Raw genomic sequence first — 21,678 nt, 5'->3', positions numbered from 1 at the left:
TGTGTTAACCATATAAGAACTTCCGATACAAACCGGAAGTTACGTTATTTCAATTCGAAAGGAGAAGACTGGCTCTATTGTTAAAGGAAAAGCACGAAGTACGAGGACAGGCTACTACTAATTGGAGGTGGAGAACAATATTTTAAATTAAATAAATGTAAAATAGGATTACAAATTGCAGCCAGGCATTCTGACCACGTCACAGTAAATACAGTGGATTCCGCTTAATTGGGACACCGGTTAATCGGGGCAGCCGCTTCATTGTGTCAAATCTTAAAGAAGTGAAACCTAACTAATAAATTAATATATAATTTAATCGCTTGATTGGGACAGAAGCAGAAAAGGAATTTCACAATTTTTGATATATTTCGGTAATCTTCCGAAAATATGTAGGCACTACGTACACTCCCGCCGAAGTGGCCCATCTCCGAGTAAAGGATTTGTGCTCAAAGGAAGACCGTAAAATGGACGAACCCTTTTCTTTCTCCCTTTTTAGTTAGAACATGTTCTAACTAAAAAGAAAGAATGAGTCCGAGTCTGGCAAATTTATAGTACAAATATTTCCTGTATTTTGGTTTATTAAACCATTAAAATAGGTACGTAATTATTATTTTTACCTATATATTACATATTTTATTGCAGAATTTATTATTAGTTCGTTTAATTGGGACAGCCGCTTAATTGGGCCAAAATGGATTAGTCGGAATCCACTGTATTTGCTCTTTGAAAAATCTGTGCCCCCTGTTCATCTATGTTTTTATACTGGATTTATGTCAAATCCCGACGGAAGTCTGCTTCGAATTACATCTAAATAAAAGATCTGGAATTTATAAATGTGAAGTCTCCAATTTTATTCAACCTCGTCATGATTTTAATTTATTTAATTATTAATATATGCTCTCCACCTCAAATTAGTAGTGGCTTGCCCCTGTACATCATACTTACTCTTTAACAATAGAGTCGTGCCGGTCGTATATCTAACATCTTTCAGCGGAATTACATTAAATTAAGCAGATACAATGCAGTTGTAGAAGAAATAGGACCTTTGAATCAATTTAAGATTCCTTCAAGAAGATATTCATTCAACAGATTTCTCTTCGGGGTCAATTTGATAACTTAAATAGATAACTGGGATAGGTGGGATCAGTTCTCCTGTAAAATGGCGCTAACTTGGCCTCGAAAGTGTTGATCCGCATACGACAAAGAATTAACTACGTAAAAATAGTTACATGGACAATGGATAAATATCGTTCATTAGTTTCTTTTATATTTACAGAATGGGTTAGAAGTTACGACCAGTTTCAGTGGCGCTAAACCGAAATTTCACTGTGAGCTGCGGTAACTTTATGGCAACGTTCCCTGCATTTCATCTTCTTAACTTAAAAATGTTAGGAATATTTTGATTTACTTTTTAACGTGATATTCGACGATATTCTCATTTAAAATACAAATCAATTTTGCATTTATTATTTAAAAATTTGCATACGAACGAAGCGATAGGAACATCAAATGCACTTCTATAAAGGTGATGGACGAGAGATTGAACATTACGTTGAACTCCATTACGAAGCGTTTAGAAGGGGATAAGTGAGTTATTTAAAAAATAAATCCTTTAATTATAAAATTCTTAATATTTTTTTATTCGAAGAATATCGTAAAAATTCCTCTCGGCTCTCGTCATCTTTCGTGATTTCTTCAGAAACAATGAGTGAAAGACTCGGTGCCCATTGCAGCAAAGACGATGGAAGTAAACTTTAGTAGTGATTTTTTAAAATTTGGTTAATGTTACTTTAGGTAGCCAAGATGGCGGCTCGTCTCTAATTCCAGCAAGGAAACAGTGGGGCGCACGTTCTAACCTAACCTATTCTAATAAGAATAGGTTAGAACGTGCGTCCCACTGTTCCCTGTCTTCTGATTGCTGGGATCGGAGACGAGCCGCCATCTTGGCTACCTAAGGTAACATTAACCAAAAATTTAAATTCTTTTTTTGTCACTTTATTTTTAAAAAATACGTTTTGTAACGCAGACGATGAGGAAATTGGACCATGCTCAGTTTGTTACGAAGAGAATCGGGCTGGGATTTGCCAAGGAGTGAGGATTTGCGGGTCGTGCAAAATCGGATTCGATTATGCTATAAGAGATTATCGCGATCCGATATGCTACAATGAAGGAGTCTGCGCAAATTCGAAATTAATCTTCTTTTGTGAGTACTGTCGACTGAACAGGTGCTACGAAGTGGGAATGAAGTTTATAGATCAATACGGTTTGTACAGTCATTTTTTCTGATTATTATTCTCGACACTTGTGTAATTATTAAATGTTTACTCCCTTTAATAGAAGATAAAAATTGTTTCTATCGTGATATACAGCTAAGATTAGCTAGAGAACATAGGGTAAGTGTATTTTTTTAAATTTCTGTACTACCACTCAGTGTATAGCTGAGTATGTTGGGCCTGCGTGTTTAAAAACAGCAGGATCCACATACCAATAAAACAGTCCTTTTCAGATGAAACTGGCATTGTTGCATTTTTACTAGTCTGCTCTATTGTATGAACAAAGGTGCATCTTGCTGTGTTAGAGCCGCTTTTTCAATCAACACTCCCGTTGTGGTTTCTAGATAATTAAGATTATATTTTATAATGAAAGTTTACGTTTGTATACACACACTGCAACGTTAGAAAATATATGTATTTCTGTGTAGGGTATCAAAGAAGATGGCGAAGATAAATGGGAAATGTTAACTAAAGAATTCGTACCTCTTAGATATTCTTTCCTCAGTTGGATTTCTGGACATCCTGAATTTCAGAAACTAGGACCCGGGTTTCAAGTAACAGCTTCTTTTTTTTTCATTCTTACAATTTAAACTTTGTTTTATATGATACTCTACTTTCATTTTAAGCACGCACATTACGAGTTTCTTAACCATATTACTTTTAAACCTAAAATTATCATGGGGTTAATCTCGATAGCGTAAACAGGAAGGAGTCACCACTATTTTAATTAAGAAAAATATACGTGATAGAGATCTTAATATAGGGTTAAATTTACCCGTGGTAGTCAAAATGGCGGCTCGTCTCTGATTCCAGCAAACAGAAGAAAGGAAACAGCGGGGACGCACGTTCTAACCTAGCCTATTCTGTTTCCTTTCTTCTGTTTGCTGGAATCAGAGACGAGCCGCCATTTTGACTACCATAGCCGAATATAGTAAAGCCGTTGTATACGTGTATACCATACGTAAGAGCTTATCCACAGTGACACAGGAATGAATATAAGTTTGGTCTCCCTCGATATCTGTTCTTCTTGTTACGGCACTTCTTTATCTTCGAAATTTTTAAGATTTTAAGCAGAAACATAGCCTTTTATTCCTGCTGATTTTTTAATAAGGAGTGTGTGTCTTTTGCAAGGATCTCATGAAGCAAAGATACGTCGTCAGAGGGTTGATAATGGAAATAGTTGACCGATCGTTTGACGTTCACCTGGTTTTAAAAGTAGGCACGTGCTTTTGGGATCCTTGGAAATACGAAAATAACGAAAAAAATGCTTTAGTGGGTGACATTTTAGAGTTAACTCTGAAACTGAGAGATCATTGCGAGTCGAGGGAGCAGTTTTATAATCTAAAATTAAAAATAATAATGAGAGATGGTAAGTGTCTTGACCGTTTTAATTTTTTATAAAAATTAAACAGGTTTTTAGTAAGAGGTAATATATATTTATTTATTTGTTTAAGATATCGAAATGGAATTAAATGAGGACGATAGAAGAGAAGCGGAAACGTTAATACCTCTTTTAGATAAAATAGAAGTCGATTTATCGATGCTGATGAGAAAGTTATATTTCTGAAACCGTAAACACTTCATACATTGTAAGTAAATTTTGCCTTTCATAATACACATACCTTTTTTTACACCGTTTTTTGACTATTTAAACAACGTCATACATTATTAAATGTATATGATAACGACAGTGGCGTAGCGAAAATAACTGGCGCCCGACACTTTATTGGCGCCCCTATCCCCTCCAGAAACACATATATTTTGTCTTGGAGACCATTTGGGCGCCCCTCTGCGAGTGGCGCCCGGTGCATGATACACCCCCTCGCTACGCCACTGGATAACGACAACAGACTTTGACTTGAAGTGTTCCTTGCAAAATTTTTAGATTGCTTCACTGTAAACGGAGTATTTCAATAGTAATTTAGACAATATTAAAAAATTTTTTAACGTGTTTAGTATATCATCTCGGTTTATTTTATAGAAAGGGAGGAAGAGTTTCGATGATTTCATCGATTTTTTCTTAATGACTGAAGACAACAAATTAAGTGTTTCTACAATATTTCTGGTGAGGTTTCGTTTTTCATATTTGTTTTCTCTTCGTAAATCTTCTTTTTAAAAATTGTTTTTTCTATTTCTAGATTTTAACCATTGACTGACTGTTGGACCTTATTATCTAGTCTTTAATAATAGTGAATAATTTCATATTTACGACGGCGTATACTATGCAAAGCTATTTTTATATTCTTTTTACTCTGCTCTGTATACTTTTTTACCTGATGATGATAATAAAGTTTTTAATGTTAAACGAGACAAAAGCCATCAATTTATTTATAATTTTTATAAATACGAAAAAGTGCAAAAAAAAAAATTGTAAAAATGTCTAAAGGAACATAGGCTACATCTTCATCCCTTTTTGGTTTTTATTGGTCGTAGTTGAAAGAATAGTCAGGTGTCTTGGTACACGAGAGTGAGTTCATATTGCTCATTGTGATTAAAGGGCGAGGTTGGTCACGTGTCATAACTGGAGAATTAATATTTTATTCATTCTTACCATTTACAATCACATTCTCTATTCACAAAATTAAGCATATTTTTTTAACAGGAAATGTACAATATTTACGTCGATAATTACATTATTCGTTAAACACTATAAGTGATGTGACCAGTGTACTCAGCGCTTGTGCGGAAATGTCGACAGGTGAGGAGTGACGTCATTCGTGACGTTACCAATTTAGTTTTCGGTGATGCGACCAGACTCTCCGCTCCGAAAACACAGTTCTTTAATAATCAAGATGGCGTCTAACGGAAAGAGGTGAACGGGTTAATTAATTAAAGATTAAAATTATGTTTTTTTTTTATGTATAAGTATTCATTTGAGGTGTGTGAACTTGTTCTTTTCTTAAAACAAAAACGAAGGCTGTAGTTAACGACGACTTAATGACGTCATATAACCGTTTCCGTATGCGGAAATGTCGGTTCATTGCCTTACAGCGACGTCTCGTGACGAGATTACTGGTAATGCGTGTAAGCGTGACCTATTTACAAACTTCTACTACGTGGGGTTCGGTGTGGATTCGGGTGTTCTATGTGTTGTATGAACAGTTTACAAAAAGAAGTATCGCAGGATGATATAAGAAATGTGTAAATCGCACAGGAAATTATACGGAATTTATCTATTTAGGTAGGTTTGTCTAGTGCATGAAAGTATATTAAGTTATACATTATATTATTTTTCCGGCTGTTATATATAACAGAGAGAAAGTATGGCGATCGGATAAAAAAAAAATCCCCCCAAGGGTTATTTTGGACTCTGTGAGCCTTGAAAAAGTCGCGAGTGTTGTATGTATAAATGTTAGTAAGTGTGGGGGGCACGATTTTGTTCACTCCCTTTAAAGCTTAATAACTCCCGTTCCTTTTGTCTTAAATTTCTGAAAATTTTCTGAAGTTCTAACCCTATATGAGATCCCCTGATTCAAATTTTCTGGGTCCCATGAAACCATAACGCGCCATTGAAGGGGCTTACTAATGTGGATAAAACCTGACACCTCTCCAACAGGCTAGCCGAGCGGATTTTTTAGGCTTTTCGTCACGTTAGTGGCACCTAAATAGGCACCAGTTCTCCGTGGAAAGTCCTGCCGGGGCAGATTGCCCACGTGTCGCGTTTCCGTAAACAAACAAACCGAACAAAACCACTTAAAAATGGGCCCCCTCATGAGCTTCTCGAGTAATTTGGTAAAATACAGTATATTTAACACTATATATTCAATGTTATTGATTTAAAGATCGTCACTAAATATTCAATTTAAACACTGTAAATCGATACATAAAAAAAATGTCCAGACTTCTCTATTTATTAGCCCACTGTTTATCAACGTTGTTCATAGGTCAAACCGTTACCACGTGAATCGCCTCATGTGATCAATAACACTCAGCTGAGAATGGCTGCTTGAACGGTTATGTTTGCAGTGTTCTATCGAACTCTCCCTTCCGAACTGAGTTAACACTTAATTACGGTGAGTAACATTAATGTCGTTTAATTAAAAATACGCTTATATCCCTAAATATTTAAATTTAATATACTTAAGGAGAAACAGCTGATAATACAATTATCTGATAACGATCACTCGACTATGAACTTAATGCCTAGTATTTATAATAATAAAACAGTTCTACAAACAGGGCCTTAAATGCCAAACTATACAGAGGCCCCTTTGAAAATATTTTCAACTAAGTAAAATTAACTTTATTGGGGCCCTTTATAAATGCGGATCCCCAAGCTTTATGCATTATTCTGAAAAGGGAGGAGATTTGCAAGAAAATTAATTACAAAATATTAAAATAATATAATTAAGATACATTCTTATAGAAATAAAATAAGCTATATATTTTGGAAATTTGGAGTGTTTTATGCCACCTTAATATAAATTTAGGTCAGTTTAACTGTATTTAACCACAAAACAATATAAAAAAAATTATAATCTGATTGTGTAATAAGCCTGTTTAAGTTTAAATAACTTGATAGTTTTTAAGAGAAATTCAACGAAACGTGTTTATTTTGGAATAAATATTACAATTAGGAGTTAAATACAATTAATTAATTAATATTCCTTAAAATCCTTGAGCTTCGTTAAGGAGGTTTATGCGGCAAAACAATTGAAAAATGGGTCGTCGAATTCAATAAACGGTCGTATTGCTATCGACCCCTGCTTAACGAGAACTATGCGCCACATTATGTAACAACTAACAGAGAATCATCAGGATGAGGGGAGTAATAATCGGGGTTGCTGCGCGTTCAGTGAACACGTGCTCACGATCCAAAAGGGCCCAGCTCTGGACATCACTATATAGAATCTTATATCAGTAAATCACCCTTTAAATTCGCTTGCACATGACTCCATACAATTGTTTTTAGTAAGGTACGTGTTAAGCAGAGTTGTCGTTGATTTTATTGTGGTAGACAACCAATAATGAAACAGACAACTTGAAGCACATCTGCAGAAACTGAACGATCGATAACAGTATAAGCCACTAGAGGAATTTATGGAACGTTACTATAAAAGCAGTATAATTTTCAAACTTTTTACCATGCCAGTAACATGTTAAGAATCTCAAAGGCCCTAAACGTAATCAATTTTCGGGCCTATCTCTTCGTAAAGTTCATAGTTAAAAAATCAACCCGATAAGATACCTTCTAAGGAACTAACAATCACTACGTCAGCTGAAATTTAATCGATTGCTATCTTAGAATCAGAGGACCAAACAACAGACCACGTGCCAGTTACGTCAGGCGATTAGCTTAATAATTTAGGAAAATACCGTCGAAAGCACTGTCTTTCTAAGTCACGAATGGGAAAATCGATGGCATAATCCGTTTCATTAAATGTAATATGTCATTGGTTTACTTATCCAGCTGTATTAAAGCCGCGTGGTAGAGCGGCTTTAATACAGTTTTATTTTAAATTTGCACACTGCCAACATGCAAATTTATATATGTTGACATCATGCAATATATGTTGGAAAGCTTTAGCTAGAGGACATTATTATTCTTTATAAAAAAAATTAATGATGCCCTCGAGTTAAAGCTTTCTTATATATGCAAGTATGTGTTCAAGAAGTAGCAATTACTGTACAAGTTTTCTTAGAACTAAGGAAAACTATATTAAAAAAATTCACTTTATTTTTTCTTGAAACTGATAGAAGATAGATAAATACTAATGATATATTTTAATCACTGCCAGTCTGTAAAGGCAAAGTGTCAGCCTACCGCTCTGAAGATATGGGTGCGAATCCGGGCCAACAATCCCAAGAATTTTTTGACCTCCAAACACGTTTGGCCCAATTTCTCGCCATCCAATCGCCTCTATTGTGGGACTAGCCGAATCCAAGACGAATATAGAAAAAAGGTTAATGTAACCCTTGGTGCCAAGATGGAGGCTCGTCTCTGATTCCAGCAAGGAAACCTAACCTATTCTAATAAATTACCATAATTATTAGAATAGGTTAGGTTAGAACGTGCGTCCCACTGTTTCCTTGCTGGAATCAGAGACGAGCCGCAATCTTGGCACCAAGGGTTACATTAACCAGAAAAATTACCCACACAACGGAAAAGCAAAAAGTAACCACAAAAATTGAATTTCTCAATTTAGATTTCTTAGTATACATTTAAAATATTTATATAAATAAGCTTATTTTCCTGCTATTTCCCCACAAAAATTTCTGTTCATTAAATGTATTATACGACCTTCAATAGCTTAAGTCACGCCAGGTAATAAAAATCGAAGTTACGACAATCAATTTAGTTTTCCTTTGGAGGAAAACTTTTACAATTATCTACCTTCTCCTTCTCTGATTATGTCTTAAACTGGTTTCAGATATTTCTGTTAGTTTATTGTTTTACGTGTTTTACTTTCCCTATAAACAAATTACTCAATCTTTTAATAGACAAAGACTGATAACTAGTTAAGTAATGTGAAAGAGAATAAATTGACTTAACCAGACCCGTAGAAGGAAATGTTTGTAATTATATGTAATTTTATTATTAATAATAGGAAAATAATTTTTGACATTTAAGGAAACTTCAATAATGAAAATAGATTAATGTGAAAAGATGGTCAGGGAAAATTAATTCTTATAATTTTATTGTTTTAGTAAATGTAAAATGTACTGTATAATTAGCCATAAATTTTTAAATAATCAATTATTTATGGCTAATATTGTGCTATTAATTAAATACTGAAATTAAGTAATTTGTCTCGAAGCATAGTCGTTTTGACTACCTTTTTCGCTACTTGCTAAAATCGACTAGAGACAAATATTACCACCAGGGGCACTGCAATCACTACAAGAGCTCAAGGTCTATATAAGAAGGTCAGGACACGCGTACTGGAGCCGCCATTTTGTGCCTTTTTGAGTCGCATGTTTAAAACAAACTTGTACGAGCAGTCAGTTTTATACGACATTAATTAAACTAAAATTGCATAAATTAGTTTAATTAATGTCGTATAAAACTGACTGCTCGTACAAGTTTGTTTTAAACATGCGACTCAAAAAGGCACAAAATGGCGGCTCCAGTACGCGTGTCCTGACCTTCTTATATAAACCTTGCAAGAGCTCAAGGTCTGTACTATGTAGACCTTGCAAGAGCTTGGCTAGATCGAATCTTTCAATTAAAAACAAAAAAGATATATAACGTCGGAGTTCGATTACATAATTTTTAATATGAATTTTATTATAAGAAGGAAAAAGCTTTTATTCCAGGTTCCTGGGTTTATTACCAGGTTTATAGATAAATAATCTACAACGAACAAAACTGACATAATAGCAATTACATTAAAAAATATAGAAAATCTAATTTAAAATACTTTTTTTACTTTAAAAAAAAAAATATTTTATTTTTACAAAATAGATACATTTTTTTTAAATAAGATAATACACTAAGTATAACCTTGGACCCTATGAATATCAGAAAACTATCTAACGCGGAAAAAGAAGACTTTTGGTATAATAAATCCTGAGTAAAACAGAATTTTTCCGCATGCCAACAGTTGAATTATGAATCATAATTTAAAATTTTTTTCCTCTGTGCGTCACGTGTACGTGTTTCGGTATTTTCTGCTTGTCTTCCAAACAAAACACAGGTATTTATAGCTGCTTCTTCTGTAATGTAACATCTTTTCGTTTGTTCTACGTTAATAAAATAATCCTCCGTAAAATGGAAATCTGTCAAAACGGAAAATTCCGCCCTGTATTATCGTGTTTTGTGTAATAGAGATTTTCCTTTCGGTCCGAAATTATAACTGAAACTGGAGAGGGATAACTCCTTCCATAAAAAGGCCTGTTGGTAAAAGACAGGACCAACATATCCAAACCTATCCCTCGCTATTATGCTGCTTCCGAGATGAATATGAATTTAAAAAAGGCCCTCAGTGTCACACAACGGAAAGAGTTGAAATATTAAAAGAGGTCTTGAATACCAAAATTCCGGTTAATGATGTTTCTATTGCAATAAGTACACATCTAGTGCAGGTGATGAACCTTTCCATAAAATTTAATTATGATTCTGATTGTTACCATAAGGATCTTATCAACAGGCGACAGTTTCAATGATGACAATATATCAATTATCCGTTAATAATTATCATTTTAAAGTGTGTATGTACATTAAAACCTCAATATATCAGCCTCCTGAATAGTGCCAACCAATACTAAGAAAGGATCTTTTCATATGTAATAGAGAACTCTTCAGTATCTACGAATTACTATAAGATATAGACGAATTTACACGGCAAAGGGCATTGTTATCTTTACTATATATAATCCTTTTTTTAGGTACTCCAATATAACGCCATACTCGACTTAGTGCAAGTTTTCAGGGAAGAAATCGTGGCTTTAAATTGATTTCATGGTACATTAAATAATTTATATATAAAATTTTTTATTGTATAAAAATACTTATCGTTACCGATATTACTTTACAGGTTATTATATAGGTTAAACAGATAATATTCTAACAGAAAATCGAAATTAAAAATGGCAGTTCGTATCTTTTTTAAAATCCTGGGAATATTCCTTATCGTATACTTGATTTTCTCAAATTCTTCTCTGAAACTGGACTTCAAACCCGTTTCCTATAAGTAAGTAAAATTTTACTTATTACTATAGAGTAGTCATAAAATTCCTATAAATATTTTTCTCACCACATTCTCCTCAAATTTAAATTTTTCCCAATATTCTTCTTCAAAGTTGAAGGTTTGAAGTCATTCAACTATCTCTGATAACTCTATTCAGTTATCTCGCTTTTAAGAACGGATTACTGACGTTATACGGGGGATGCCTATACGATAATATCATTATATGATTTATTAATAAGACTATAAACTGAATACAATCAAACATCTGGACAACGGCCACTGATAAGAACATTAAAAAAATGATTAACATTTTTAACCATCCACCTTGCGTGTTCTAAGAGTTCCATTACGAACTTGCTAAAAAAAATGGTCCTCTTAGAGCCCGCTATAAAAGCCCTTTGGCCGGGTGGTAAGGGATGGGGCAACGTATCCCGACAGATCACGCTTCTGAAAAATCTCCGTTGTTACAGGTGTTCTTTATTGAGAGATGGCCATTATTGAAGATTAGACTGTACAGCGAAACAGTCACAGACAATAGCTCTACTTATTATACTTGTGTTAATTACAGTAATTGCATAAATGGTAACTTTTATGTAGTACCGTAGGAATTTTATTTAAGTTCCGGAAATTTCTGGAACTTGAAAAAAAATAGTCTCGGGTCGGGAAACAGAAAAGTTTCTTCTCGGAAACTAGTACTAATATTTTTCGTATTATGTTGCTTAATTAGTTAAATTATCTTCTTATAAATCAGAATATTATATTTATTATGTTATTATTTTATGTAGTATTTCGCTTCCAAAAGCGTTTGAAGGACCCTTAACCGTAAACAATAATTTGGATGACGCGGAACATATTTTTGAAGGACAAATAACGAAACCAGAATCGCTTGCTCTTCGAAATGGTTAGTGTTTTCATTCAATTATACATTCACAAAAGCAAAAGAATTATTTTTATTCTTATTCAATAAGCAAATACTCAAATATATTACATTCAGTATTTATAATTACAAAATTGACTGGATTTTTTATTGGGCTATAATACGGCTAATTATTTATTAATATACTAAGTAATTTGGTCTACAGATAGGCGGTTATGTCGTCATCTGGTGTTAAATATAATTATTAGAAATAAATAAATAATATTTTTAAATAAAATTTAAAATATTTCAATGATTTCAGTAATGAATATTCTTTTCATTTTTGCAGGAGTTATTTATACAGGAATATCAGATGGAAGGATAGTCAAAATAGAAAATAACAAAATTTCAACTGTCGCGCAGATTGGAAGCAAATGCGGTTAGTAATTAATTTAAATAATTACTTAATAATCGATTAATTGAATCGATCGAATAATCGATTTTACGGGCGCCGAATATAAAGCATTTCGGAAAAAACGGATTAAAATCTCGAATTAGCGTTACCATTTATTCTCCTCTGAAACTGGCATTAAATCGAATACAGCGCTAAACCGAAATAACTCGAATAATATTTATTATTTCTATAGCCTAATACCGAATGATCGTAATTAAAATACCTCTGTTCAACGCTGTCTAGAGTGACATTTAGCAGACCAAATGCAAAGAAATTTCGTATGGAGACATTTCAGGATATGCCGAAGACATTTTCATAAAAAAGCCGAAAAGAAACAATTGCAAATATATTTGCACGTAAGCAGCACCTTAAAGCCTCGAGTTACGAATCCGTAGTTTAGGGCCATATTTTTACATCTATTATTTGATGGAGGAAAAGGGCATGATATATATTATAGTACAGGGCCATAATAAGTACATTTCTGGCCAGATGCACTTGTTTCTTTGTCTTTATCGTTTCTATCCAGTCTGCAATTTGTAATTCACGAAAATCTTTCTTTCATTCCTCTTCAGAGACCCTTCCCAATAGAGATTCCATTCCGGATCTTCTATTGGGAGGGGGTGCAGTGCTAAGCTTGTTTTGATATGTGATTTGTATTCATTCTCTCGATCCTAGTATGATGCATTCAGTTCATTGACTATGAAGGTGTTACATTTTTCATGTATTTCTTCGCAGTCAATAATGAGCTTAAAATGCACCTATTGTTGGATGGTGAACTTACCTGATGTAATGGGGCACTCCGTACGGCCCTTCTGCTCTAATACAGGATTTATATTTTTTAATTTAAACTTTTTAATTGTTAAATTCATAACTTAGTTTTCAAGTTTAATTTCTAATCTTTTTACTTTAATTAGAAGGAATATGGGAACAACATAAATGTGGTCGTGTCTTAGGCTTGAAATTCGATCGTAAGAACAGACTTTATGTAGTCGATGCATATTATGGACTGTATGTCATTGATGTAGAAACGGGTAAGTTTATTGTTACATTACTTCTTTAAATGTTGTTGTGGCTTATAATACAGATAATTTATTCGTTAATTTAGGTAAAGTCACTTCATTACTAAAGTCTTCAGCAGTAATCGATGGAAAACAATTGGTCTTCATTAATGACGTTGCCATCGATGATGATGGTATTATATACATAACAGAATCAAGTAATCGATGGCCGTTAAGTAGAGTTTTGTACGTAGTCCTCGAACACGAAAGCACAGGACGGTAAATATGACTTTTAAAATACCTTGAAGGCACTAAGATCATTCATCCGTGTCCATCGTGGATTCGGCCAGGTACACAATGGGGAGGTGAGGGTCGGGGATTGACAGATTCAGGTCAGAGTACCCATGAAAAATTCTAGAGGATGCATGCCTTAAGTCGATCCTGGGTTCCTCAGAGAAGACACTTTAACTGTCTCGGATATTCGGCTATCCAAGGTAATTTGCATAGATAAAATGTAAGAAAATTACAAGCCCTCGCCCCCTTTTATTGAATTTGTGTTGTAGTATTTATGAAACCGTGCCGGTACTTATTCTGCAACTTGAACACTAACTGTATAGTGTATTTACTCGGACACATGGCAAATTTCATCACTAATCAACTGAATAAAAATTAGTGATGAAATTTGCCATGTGTCCGAGTAAATACACTATATAGTTAATGTTCAAGTTGCTGAATTTGGGTTGTCATATAAATTCAAATAAATGAAAATACGGTTAATGTTACCTATGGTAGCGAACATGGCGGCTCGTCTCTGAAACAGTGGGGACATACGTTCTAACCTATTCTAATAAATTACCCCTATTCTAATAATTTGATTGGAAATAATTATGGTAATTTATTTTAGAATAGATTAGGTTAGGTGCGTCCCCACTGTTTCAGAGACAAGCCGCCATGTTCGCTACCAAAGGTAACATTAACCGAAAATACAGTATTGTAAATGGAAATTTTATTATCCGTGCTTTTGGATTACAGGACGTATTATCCCCTATGGTTAATAGAGATTCTACTGTATTTATATGCCAAAAACGAAAAATTTTGGTTGTTTTGGCACATTTTTTAATTAATGCTATGAAGAAAGTGCAATTCACTGAACAATTAACAGAAATTCGTGTTAATTTAGTATAATAGTATTTTAATATTATATTAAATAAATTGTATACATTTCACCGGGGCGAATTTGCAAACAGGCATCCTAGAAACGTGCTTAGGGCCTCCATATAAAAAGTTTGTTAAGTTATGGCAACTCAACACTTGGGCGATCTGCCTAGAGGAGATGCCTTCCGAGAGGTCTTTTTAAGGGAAACTGGCCCCTATTTAAGCGTGGAGAAAACCCGGAAAACTCCACGTGGCCTGTCCGAGCGAAGCGCCAACTCACGACCAAACTCCCAGTGTTTAGGGTACGATGACTGCTTGGCCACTGGTGGGCTCCATATAAAAAAAGAAATAATAATTTTAAAAAAGAGAAGCGAAAGAAAAGAAGTGAGGAATGATTTAAAAAACGAAATACAGCAGGCTATATTTATAAATATAGTGTAAAATTAAAATAAGGAATCTAAAGTATAAGTTGCAGATACATTAGGCGATACAGGGGTCTCCACAAGTGTGAATCTCCTGGGCCTCCACAAATTAAATTAAATTATCTATCCAGCATTTCAAGAGTAAAACAATATGGTGATGTTTGTGAATTTTTTACAGAGTTATTAAATTTGACCCAAAGACTAATAACGCCACAGTCTTGATCGATGGTTTACATTTTCCAAATGGGATCATTCTCTCTCATGATAAGAAATCACTTCTAATTGCTGAAACAAATAATCATAGAATCTTGAAGTAAGTATTAATTGTCTTAATATAATTATATAATATATTAAAATATATATATTTTTATGACCAGATATAATCTAGATGCCAACGCGTCAGAAAAGTTGGAAGTGTTCGTTGAGGGGTTACCAGGAGAACCAGACAATTTGAGTTATGGCACCAACAAGAGCTATTGGATAGGATTAACTAATGGTAGAAATGCGACCACGCCAAATTTGATGGATTTAACTTCTCAATATCCAATAATCAAAAAAATATTTGTTGAATTTCTATATTTTGTTGGATTCATATTTAGAAGCATCTCTCAATTTTTATATTCGGAGAGATTCAAGACGTTTGCATTTGAGGTAACCGCGACTTCTTTTATATTAAAAATATCTACGAATTAAACTTATTGAGAATCAGTCAAGCCTTGATATAACGCCACCCGGGATCTTCCTCATAAAGAACTCAGCATCTAGTACGATTTTGCATTGCAAACAATATTCTTATCAGCAAACCACGCGATTTTCAAATTCAAACTTAAATTGGCTTCATAAATATGTGCAATTGTTTGATGTACTTCGTTTTACCGCCACATTCGATTTACTGTCAATTCTATAAGTGAACAAATAGTGGCGCTAAATCCATGTTTGACTGTACTTAGTGTTTTAATATTTTTAAAAATTCTTTCTATCGTGCGCGCATTAAGGTTTATATATTAGGACCATTTTATCCATGAAAATGTTTACAGAAAGTTTAGTTACAATTAATGTCACTAGAAAGCGACAACGGAGACTCAAAACTAGTCTCTGTAAGTAGTATTGACAGTCGTTCTCTCCTATGGAGAAGTAAATCAGCCAATTACGATGATACTTTAGGTCAAGCAGTTGCCATTTGTACGATTCTTTCAGGCGCCGTACGATGTACAATAATTTCAGAAATACGTCTTACTCCCAAAAAACCTTTAAATTACCGAAAAAATCCAAATTGCAATCCCCATTTTTGTACGTATGGCCTTTTCATTGATATTTTGTGTCTTTTTTCTCCACTAGGAGGCGGAATTATGGGCACATAATTGGTATTCAAAAATCTTTTATCAAAATGCAAGTCACATATTCGCGATTTTCTTGTAAGTTGTAAATCTTTTCGAGCAATTATATGTTTCCACTTATCTAATTGGTTCGTAAGTCGTGTAAAAAATGCCACTTCTCAGCAGATTTGATGTAGCCAGACTTACACCCAGTCACAAAACACTTATTTGACATGCTGTCATTTCTTTTTCTTGTAGAGAAAGTTACAAAAATGCTAGAAAATGGCAAAACTACCTAACAAAATTGATAAACCATACTTCTTGCCTCAAAGCGACTCGAGCGTCAGCTATCGGCAAGCTGACACATTCACTCTAGAACATAGCTAAGAGACCAGTATATACAGGGTGTTTTTTTATCTTCAGACAATGAAATAACTTACTTGGATCTCATTATTTTGAGAAAAGGTATCTAGAAAAGTTGTAGGGTTTCGAAGGCCCAATCAATTGGTCACCTTGGATGTGACCTTGACTTTGACCTTCAAGGTCATTTTAGGGTCAAGTCTGTTTTTTTCAATGGGAAACATACATTTTTGATCCCAGCAATAGAAAGAGCAGGAAATTTCACAACTAGATATACCTTTGACCTTATGGTCTAGGTCAAAGGTCACGATTATTTTAAAGTTTAAATTATAAGCTTTTTCTAATGGGAAACCATACTTTTTATTACTGGAATGGGCAGGGAGGTAAAAGTTACATTTACATGGAAAGAGTGGGAAATTTCACAATCAGCCATGACCTTGAGTACCCCAAATTTGACCTCTGAAGGTCATCTCAAGCGTGATAATTTTAAGCGCGGCTCAACAAATGCATCGAAGTGGAAGGGCATTATTTTGAACATTTGTTATAAAATTTTTCCCAAAACCGACATCTCAAGCAATGGCAAGAAGTAAGGTGACTCACAAAAAACAAGCACCACGATAGTGAGAAACAAAGGGACTCACTGAAAATAAGCACTTCAAAGGGAGCAGAAAACTACTACTTCCACATTTTTACTCCTGGATAGTGCTAAAAGTAATAAATGCTTTTAAAGGTCAAAGTAATAAGGTCGTGAAAAAATGTAACTTTTACCTCCCTGCCCATTCCAGTAATAAAACGTATGGTTTCCCATTAGAAAAAGCTTATAATTTAAACCTTAAAATAATCGTGACCTTTGACCTAGACCATAAGGTCAAAGGTATATCTGGTTGTGAAATTTCCTGCTCTTTCATTGCCGGGATCAAAAATGTGTGTTCCTATTGAAAAAAACAGACTTGATCCTAAAATGACCTTGAAGGTCAAAGTCAAGGTGACCAATTGATTGGGCCTTCGAAACCCTACAACTTTTCTAGATACCTTTTCTCAAAATAATGAGATCCAAGGAAGTTATTTTATTGTCTCAAGATAAAAAATAAACACCCTGTATATTGACTCTGGTTAAACCAATTAGCACATTTCACTTAATATGTCAGGCAATGTGTGAATTTTATTTTATTTTCTCTCACTACATGACAGAACGACTTCTCCGTTAATTATGTTAATATTTTATAGCATCCGTTAACTGTAAGGAATCATGCATTTAACTACTACTATAGCGAACTTCATTGTATTCCAATACCAGAACGTGAAGCTTCCATAATACTGTTTATAATGGCGGCAATGTGTTTCACAAATGAGGAAGAAACCGGAAGGAACCCTCCACAACTAACGGACGAATTCCCAATTTAAATATTTTATGTTAAAAAATCTAACAAACTTTTCAGTTCTTCAGTTAATATACATCATTGCCATAAAGGCATTTTTGATTCAAACCTACTGACATGCGACTGTATTTTAATCGTATCCATAGTGAATTGCCAGCCAGATAGCTGAGGCAGTTAAAATTCAGATTACTGCTCTAGTAGACCCGGGATTGAATCCAAGCAGTCAGAAACTTCCAGGAATTTTTGGTTTGTCCTTGATACGTCGTCCCATCCTTCACCATCAACTGCTCCATTGTGCCTGGCCAAACCCACAATGGACATGAAACCGAGTGCAATCAGAGCCACCTTGTGAGAGCACTGATCCGACGTTGAATCATAGAATTTGAAGCTTCTTGCATAATGTAAATTGCCCTTTTTATGTATTGTGCTTCCACGTTTTATAGTATGCGGGCACTGCTGCTTAGATATTGGTTCTGTCCTCATCACTGTGGTGTACACTCCCCTTTCTCTCCAAACAGCACCTAGTGGCAATACTTGTAACTAAGATTTGCATAAAGGTTTTTTTATACTTCTGTATGTAAATTCATAGAATAATAATAATAAATACTAAAGACAATATGTTTTATACCTTTCTTTTTTTTATTTTAAACAGATTGAAACTGGGCAGATTTTTGTACCTATAATTCCAAATTATGGTATGATCATTGAGGTAAATAATGACGGAGAAATTATTAAGAGTCTTCATTCTCCAAATGGAAAGACGACGTATATTTCAGAAGTCCTGGAATTCCAGAATCACTTGTATTTAGGATCTTGGAGAAATAATTTTTTGGGAAAACTGAAAATGAAAACTGAAAGTTTTTAATGATTCAGCAATAAAATAGAGTTTGTCCACATCGTCTTCACCCACGCTTCTAATAATGATACTTTTATATTAAATAGTATGCTGATAAATAGAAAAATATCCAAAATTAACAGTAAATTATACACCGGCATCACAATACTTGGTTAATGTTACCTATGGTTCCAAGATGGCGGCTTGTCTCCGATTCCAGCAAATAGAAGAAGGAAAACAGTGGGTACGCACGTTCTAACCTAACCTATTATAATAAATTACCAACAAAATTATTAGAATAGGTTAGGTTAGGTTAGGTTAGGTTAGAACGTGTGTCCCCACTGTTTCCTTACTGGAATCAGACGAGCCGCCATCTTGGAACCATAGGTAACATTAACCCAATACTTTATTGTTCGTTCAAAGAATTGTTTTCCAACATTGTTCCTTTATGAAACTGTGCAGTAAAAAGTAGAAAAAATTTATTTTAAGTAAATAATGTTGGATTTTATTAAAGTTGGAGAAAGCATGGTCCATCAACTTAATGGTCTATAAACATATTATAAGGACATGCAGAGATAACTTGCTAACTTTATATCATATTTACAAATACAGTAGAGACTCGTAAATCGGAACCCCGGTAATCGGAATCGCCGGTAATCGGCACGATTTTCAGTCGGACTGTGTCGTGCTGAATCGAACGTTTTTGATACTAGATTTACTACTAAAGTATAAGTTTCATGTTTTTATATTCTTCAATATATTTATTTTGTTTGTATAAAATGCAGAAATAATTTTTAACGATACGATAGCCTCGATTATTATTATAAAAATTTTCGTTAGGCTTAAAATCGACGAAAATTCAACACGAAGCGACACGCAACGGAGAAAAATTTGAACATCGGACAGGTTAATATATTTTTTCGTACATAAACCTTAATCGGAACAAATCCCTAATCTGAACAACCCCAGTCCCCAATTGATTCCGATTTTCGGTTCACTACTGTATTTACGTTAAGTAGCAAAAACATCAACTTTCCAAATGGCAAATATGGCGAGAATTTGCATGACGTGATATTCAGTTTAACCAAGTTTTTTTAATAAACGAGAAGGCTTATTAATTCGTCAATTCTGTCATATGGGCAGAGTAACATCTTTGTATAATATAAGATTGCTAATTGTGGTTTGTAGCAAATTCTTATGAAATGAGGAAGTAAAAGAAAATTTGGGGACAAGTGTTCTACAGTTTTTTTCCTGTCTTCCAATTAATTGTTTCTGTAAATATAGCTCAAATACATAAAACGAGTAAGAATTAGTGTGACACCTTCACAACGCCGGGCTTCAATTTCTATTTTAAAATAAATATTCTCGATTTTAGTCGCCTTGCCCCTGTACATCATACTTTTCCTGATAACAAGTGTCAAGTCGGTCATCGAACTCCATTATGAAGAAAATTTTTTGAATTGAAATGACCTGAATTCCGGTGCAGACTGAAAGTTCATATACAGTTAATCAGGACCTCTTGCCTTAGCTTTCTATATCTGGGCTCGACTTTCATCTATCTTACTCCCTTCTCGAAATTAAGGGAAGACAACTCGCACCTATAAGAATCTCTTGCCATAATCTGCTTCTCTTGTCCTTGAAATAACGATTTTATAAAAGCATGCCCATACTCAAGAGGGACAGAGATGAAATGAAATCTCACCTCTATTTTTAATTTAAAATATCACAAAAATAACAAGACAATTATGTATGGAGGACACCCATTATCAGTTTGTACCAGTTATGAAAGACCTCAGCAATTTACTCACTTATTATAAATTATATTTTTGTTATAAGTTGGTTGTTAAATTATTTCAAAGGCATGCATATAAACAGCACTAAAACTAGTATTATGCAAATGGAATAAAACATTATGATAGAACATAAAATCCCTTTTTATCCTAAAAATTTTGTTTCCAGCCTCATAGATGGCCATACCCTAAGCATAGGGTGACCACTGCCATGAAACTGTTCAAACAACAGATGAATTCACTGTCCACCAAGAAAGGCAAGCAAGCTGTGTCTGAGAGGACTTCTGAGAAATTTTAGTTAAATGAGAAGTAAGAATAAGTCACATCTAAACTTTCAGATGAAAGTGTCATCTCAGACTTGTTCATTCATATCAGCTTGTCATCTCATTCTTGCTTCTCGTGAACCAATCCTGAGAGTTGAAGTCCATGTGACCAATCAAAATAAGTTCCATCCTCAATGATTAGATCAAGTCCTCTCATCATTTATCAAATCATCTCTGATAGGAAAAAACAACTCTAGTTCAAATCACCAGAGGGAAGTGGTTTCCACTTCAAGATCCCAATGATCACTCAACTGAATGTGCAGTTGGAATGTTTTACTTGGGAATACTAAGTCACCTCTCTTCCATCTTCAGAAACTTCACTTGCTCTCTCTGTGACCAATGCACTAACTAGAACACAATTTAAAAAGAATGTACTGTAATTCTTTCATGTAAATTAACTCATCTTTGTCAAAAAAACATTAGTCTCCTGTCTTCTCCTTTAACGGTCCTGTACTTGCCCACAAAAAAAAGGGTTAAATTCTCACATCTGTAGAGTCAGTATTTTCCCATAGGAAAAACAAATACCTCACTCTACCATTGTCGGATAATCTAATGGTAGTTACCTAATAATTGTTTAACCAACACTGGTGAAGGAGTTTACAGTGTTAGTGCTGTTTGCTAGCAATAATCAGTATAATATGCAATACAGGTATACCTCATCTTACGTCGGTAATTGGTTCCAGGAGAGGCGACGTAAGTTGAATTTACTTGTGTAGTTACAACGTAAGTCGTAGTTTCGACTTAACATCTTAACTAAACACCAATAATGGAGGAAACGCCAATAATGAGCACTTAAAGACCGCTAAATAAGACGACAACACAGGAACACAGATGTTTTCATGTTTCTTTCTCTAGAATTTATGATTATTATATTAACATTTACTGTA

At 34.2% G+C, this 21,678-nt stretch overlaps 2 protein-coding genes across 2 annotated transcripts in view; one reads left to right on the top strand and one right to left on the bottom strand.

The window, feature by feature from the left end:
• The window catches only part of LOC136986341 (meiotic recombination protein REC8 homolog), a 220,354-nt gene that overhangs the window by 147,495 nt on the left and 51,181 nt on the right, over positions 1 to 21,678 (bottom strand). The gene's annotated exons all lie outside the window — the stretch shown is intronic.
• Positions 6,191 to 18,748, top strand: LOC136985614 (adipocyte plasma membrane-associated protein-like). The gene is made up of 9 exons (XM_067282934.1): positions 6,191 to 6,286; positions 10,751 to 10,906; positions 11,689 to 11,804; positions 12,109 to 12,198; positions 13,128 to 13,244; positions 13,319 to 13,490; positions 14,967 to 15,101; positions 15,166 to 15,439; positions 18,496 to 18,748. The coding sequence occupies exons 2-9, from the start codon at positions 10,803 to 10,805 to the stop codon at positions 18,706 to 18,708; spliced, it is 1,221 nt and encodes a 406-aa protein (XP_067139035.1). The 5' UTR covers positions 6,191 to 6,286; positions 10,751 to 10,802; the 3' UTR covers positions 18,709 to 18,748.

The sequence above is a fragment of the Centruroides vittatus genome, unplaced genomic scaffold (genome assembly GCF_030686945.1).
Source record: "Centruroides vittatus isolate TY-2023 unplaced genomic scaffold, ASM3068694v2 contig_1213, whole genome shotgun sequence".
Classification (NCBI taxonomy): Eukaryota; Metazoa; Arthropoda; class Arachnida; order Scorpiones; family Buthidae; genus Centruroides; species Centruroides vittatus.
The sequence above is the reverse complement of the archived record's forward strand: the minus strand, read 5'-3'. Positions and strand labels throughout refer to the sequence as shown.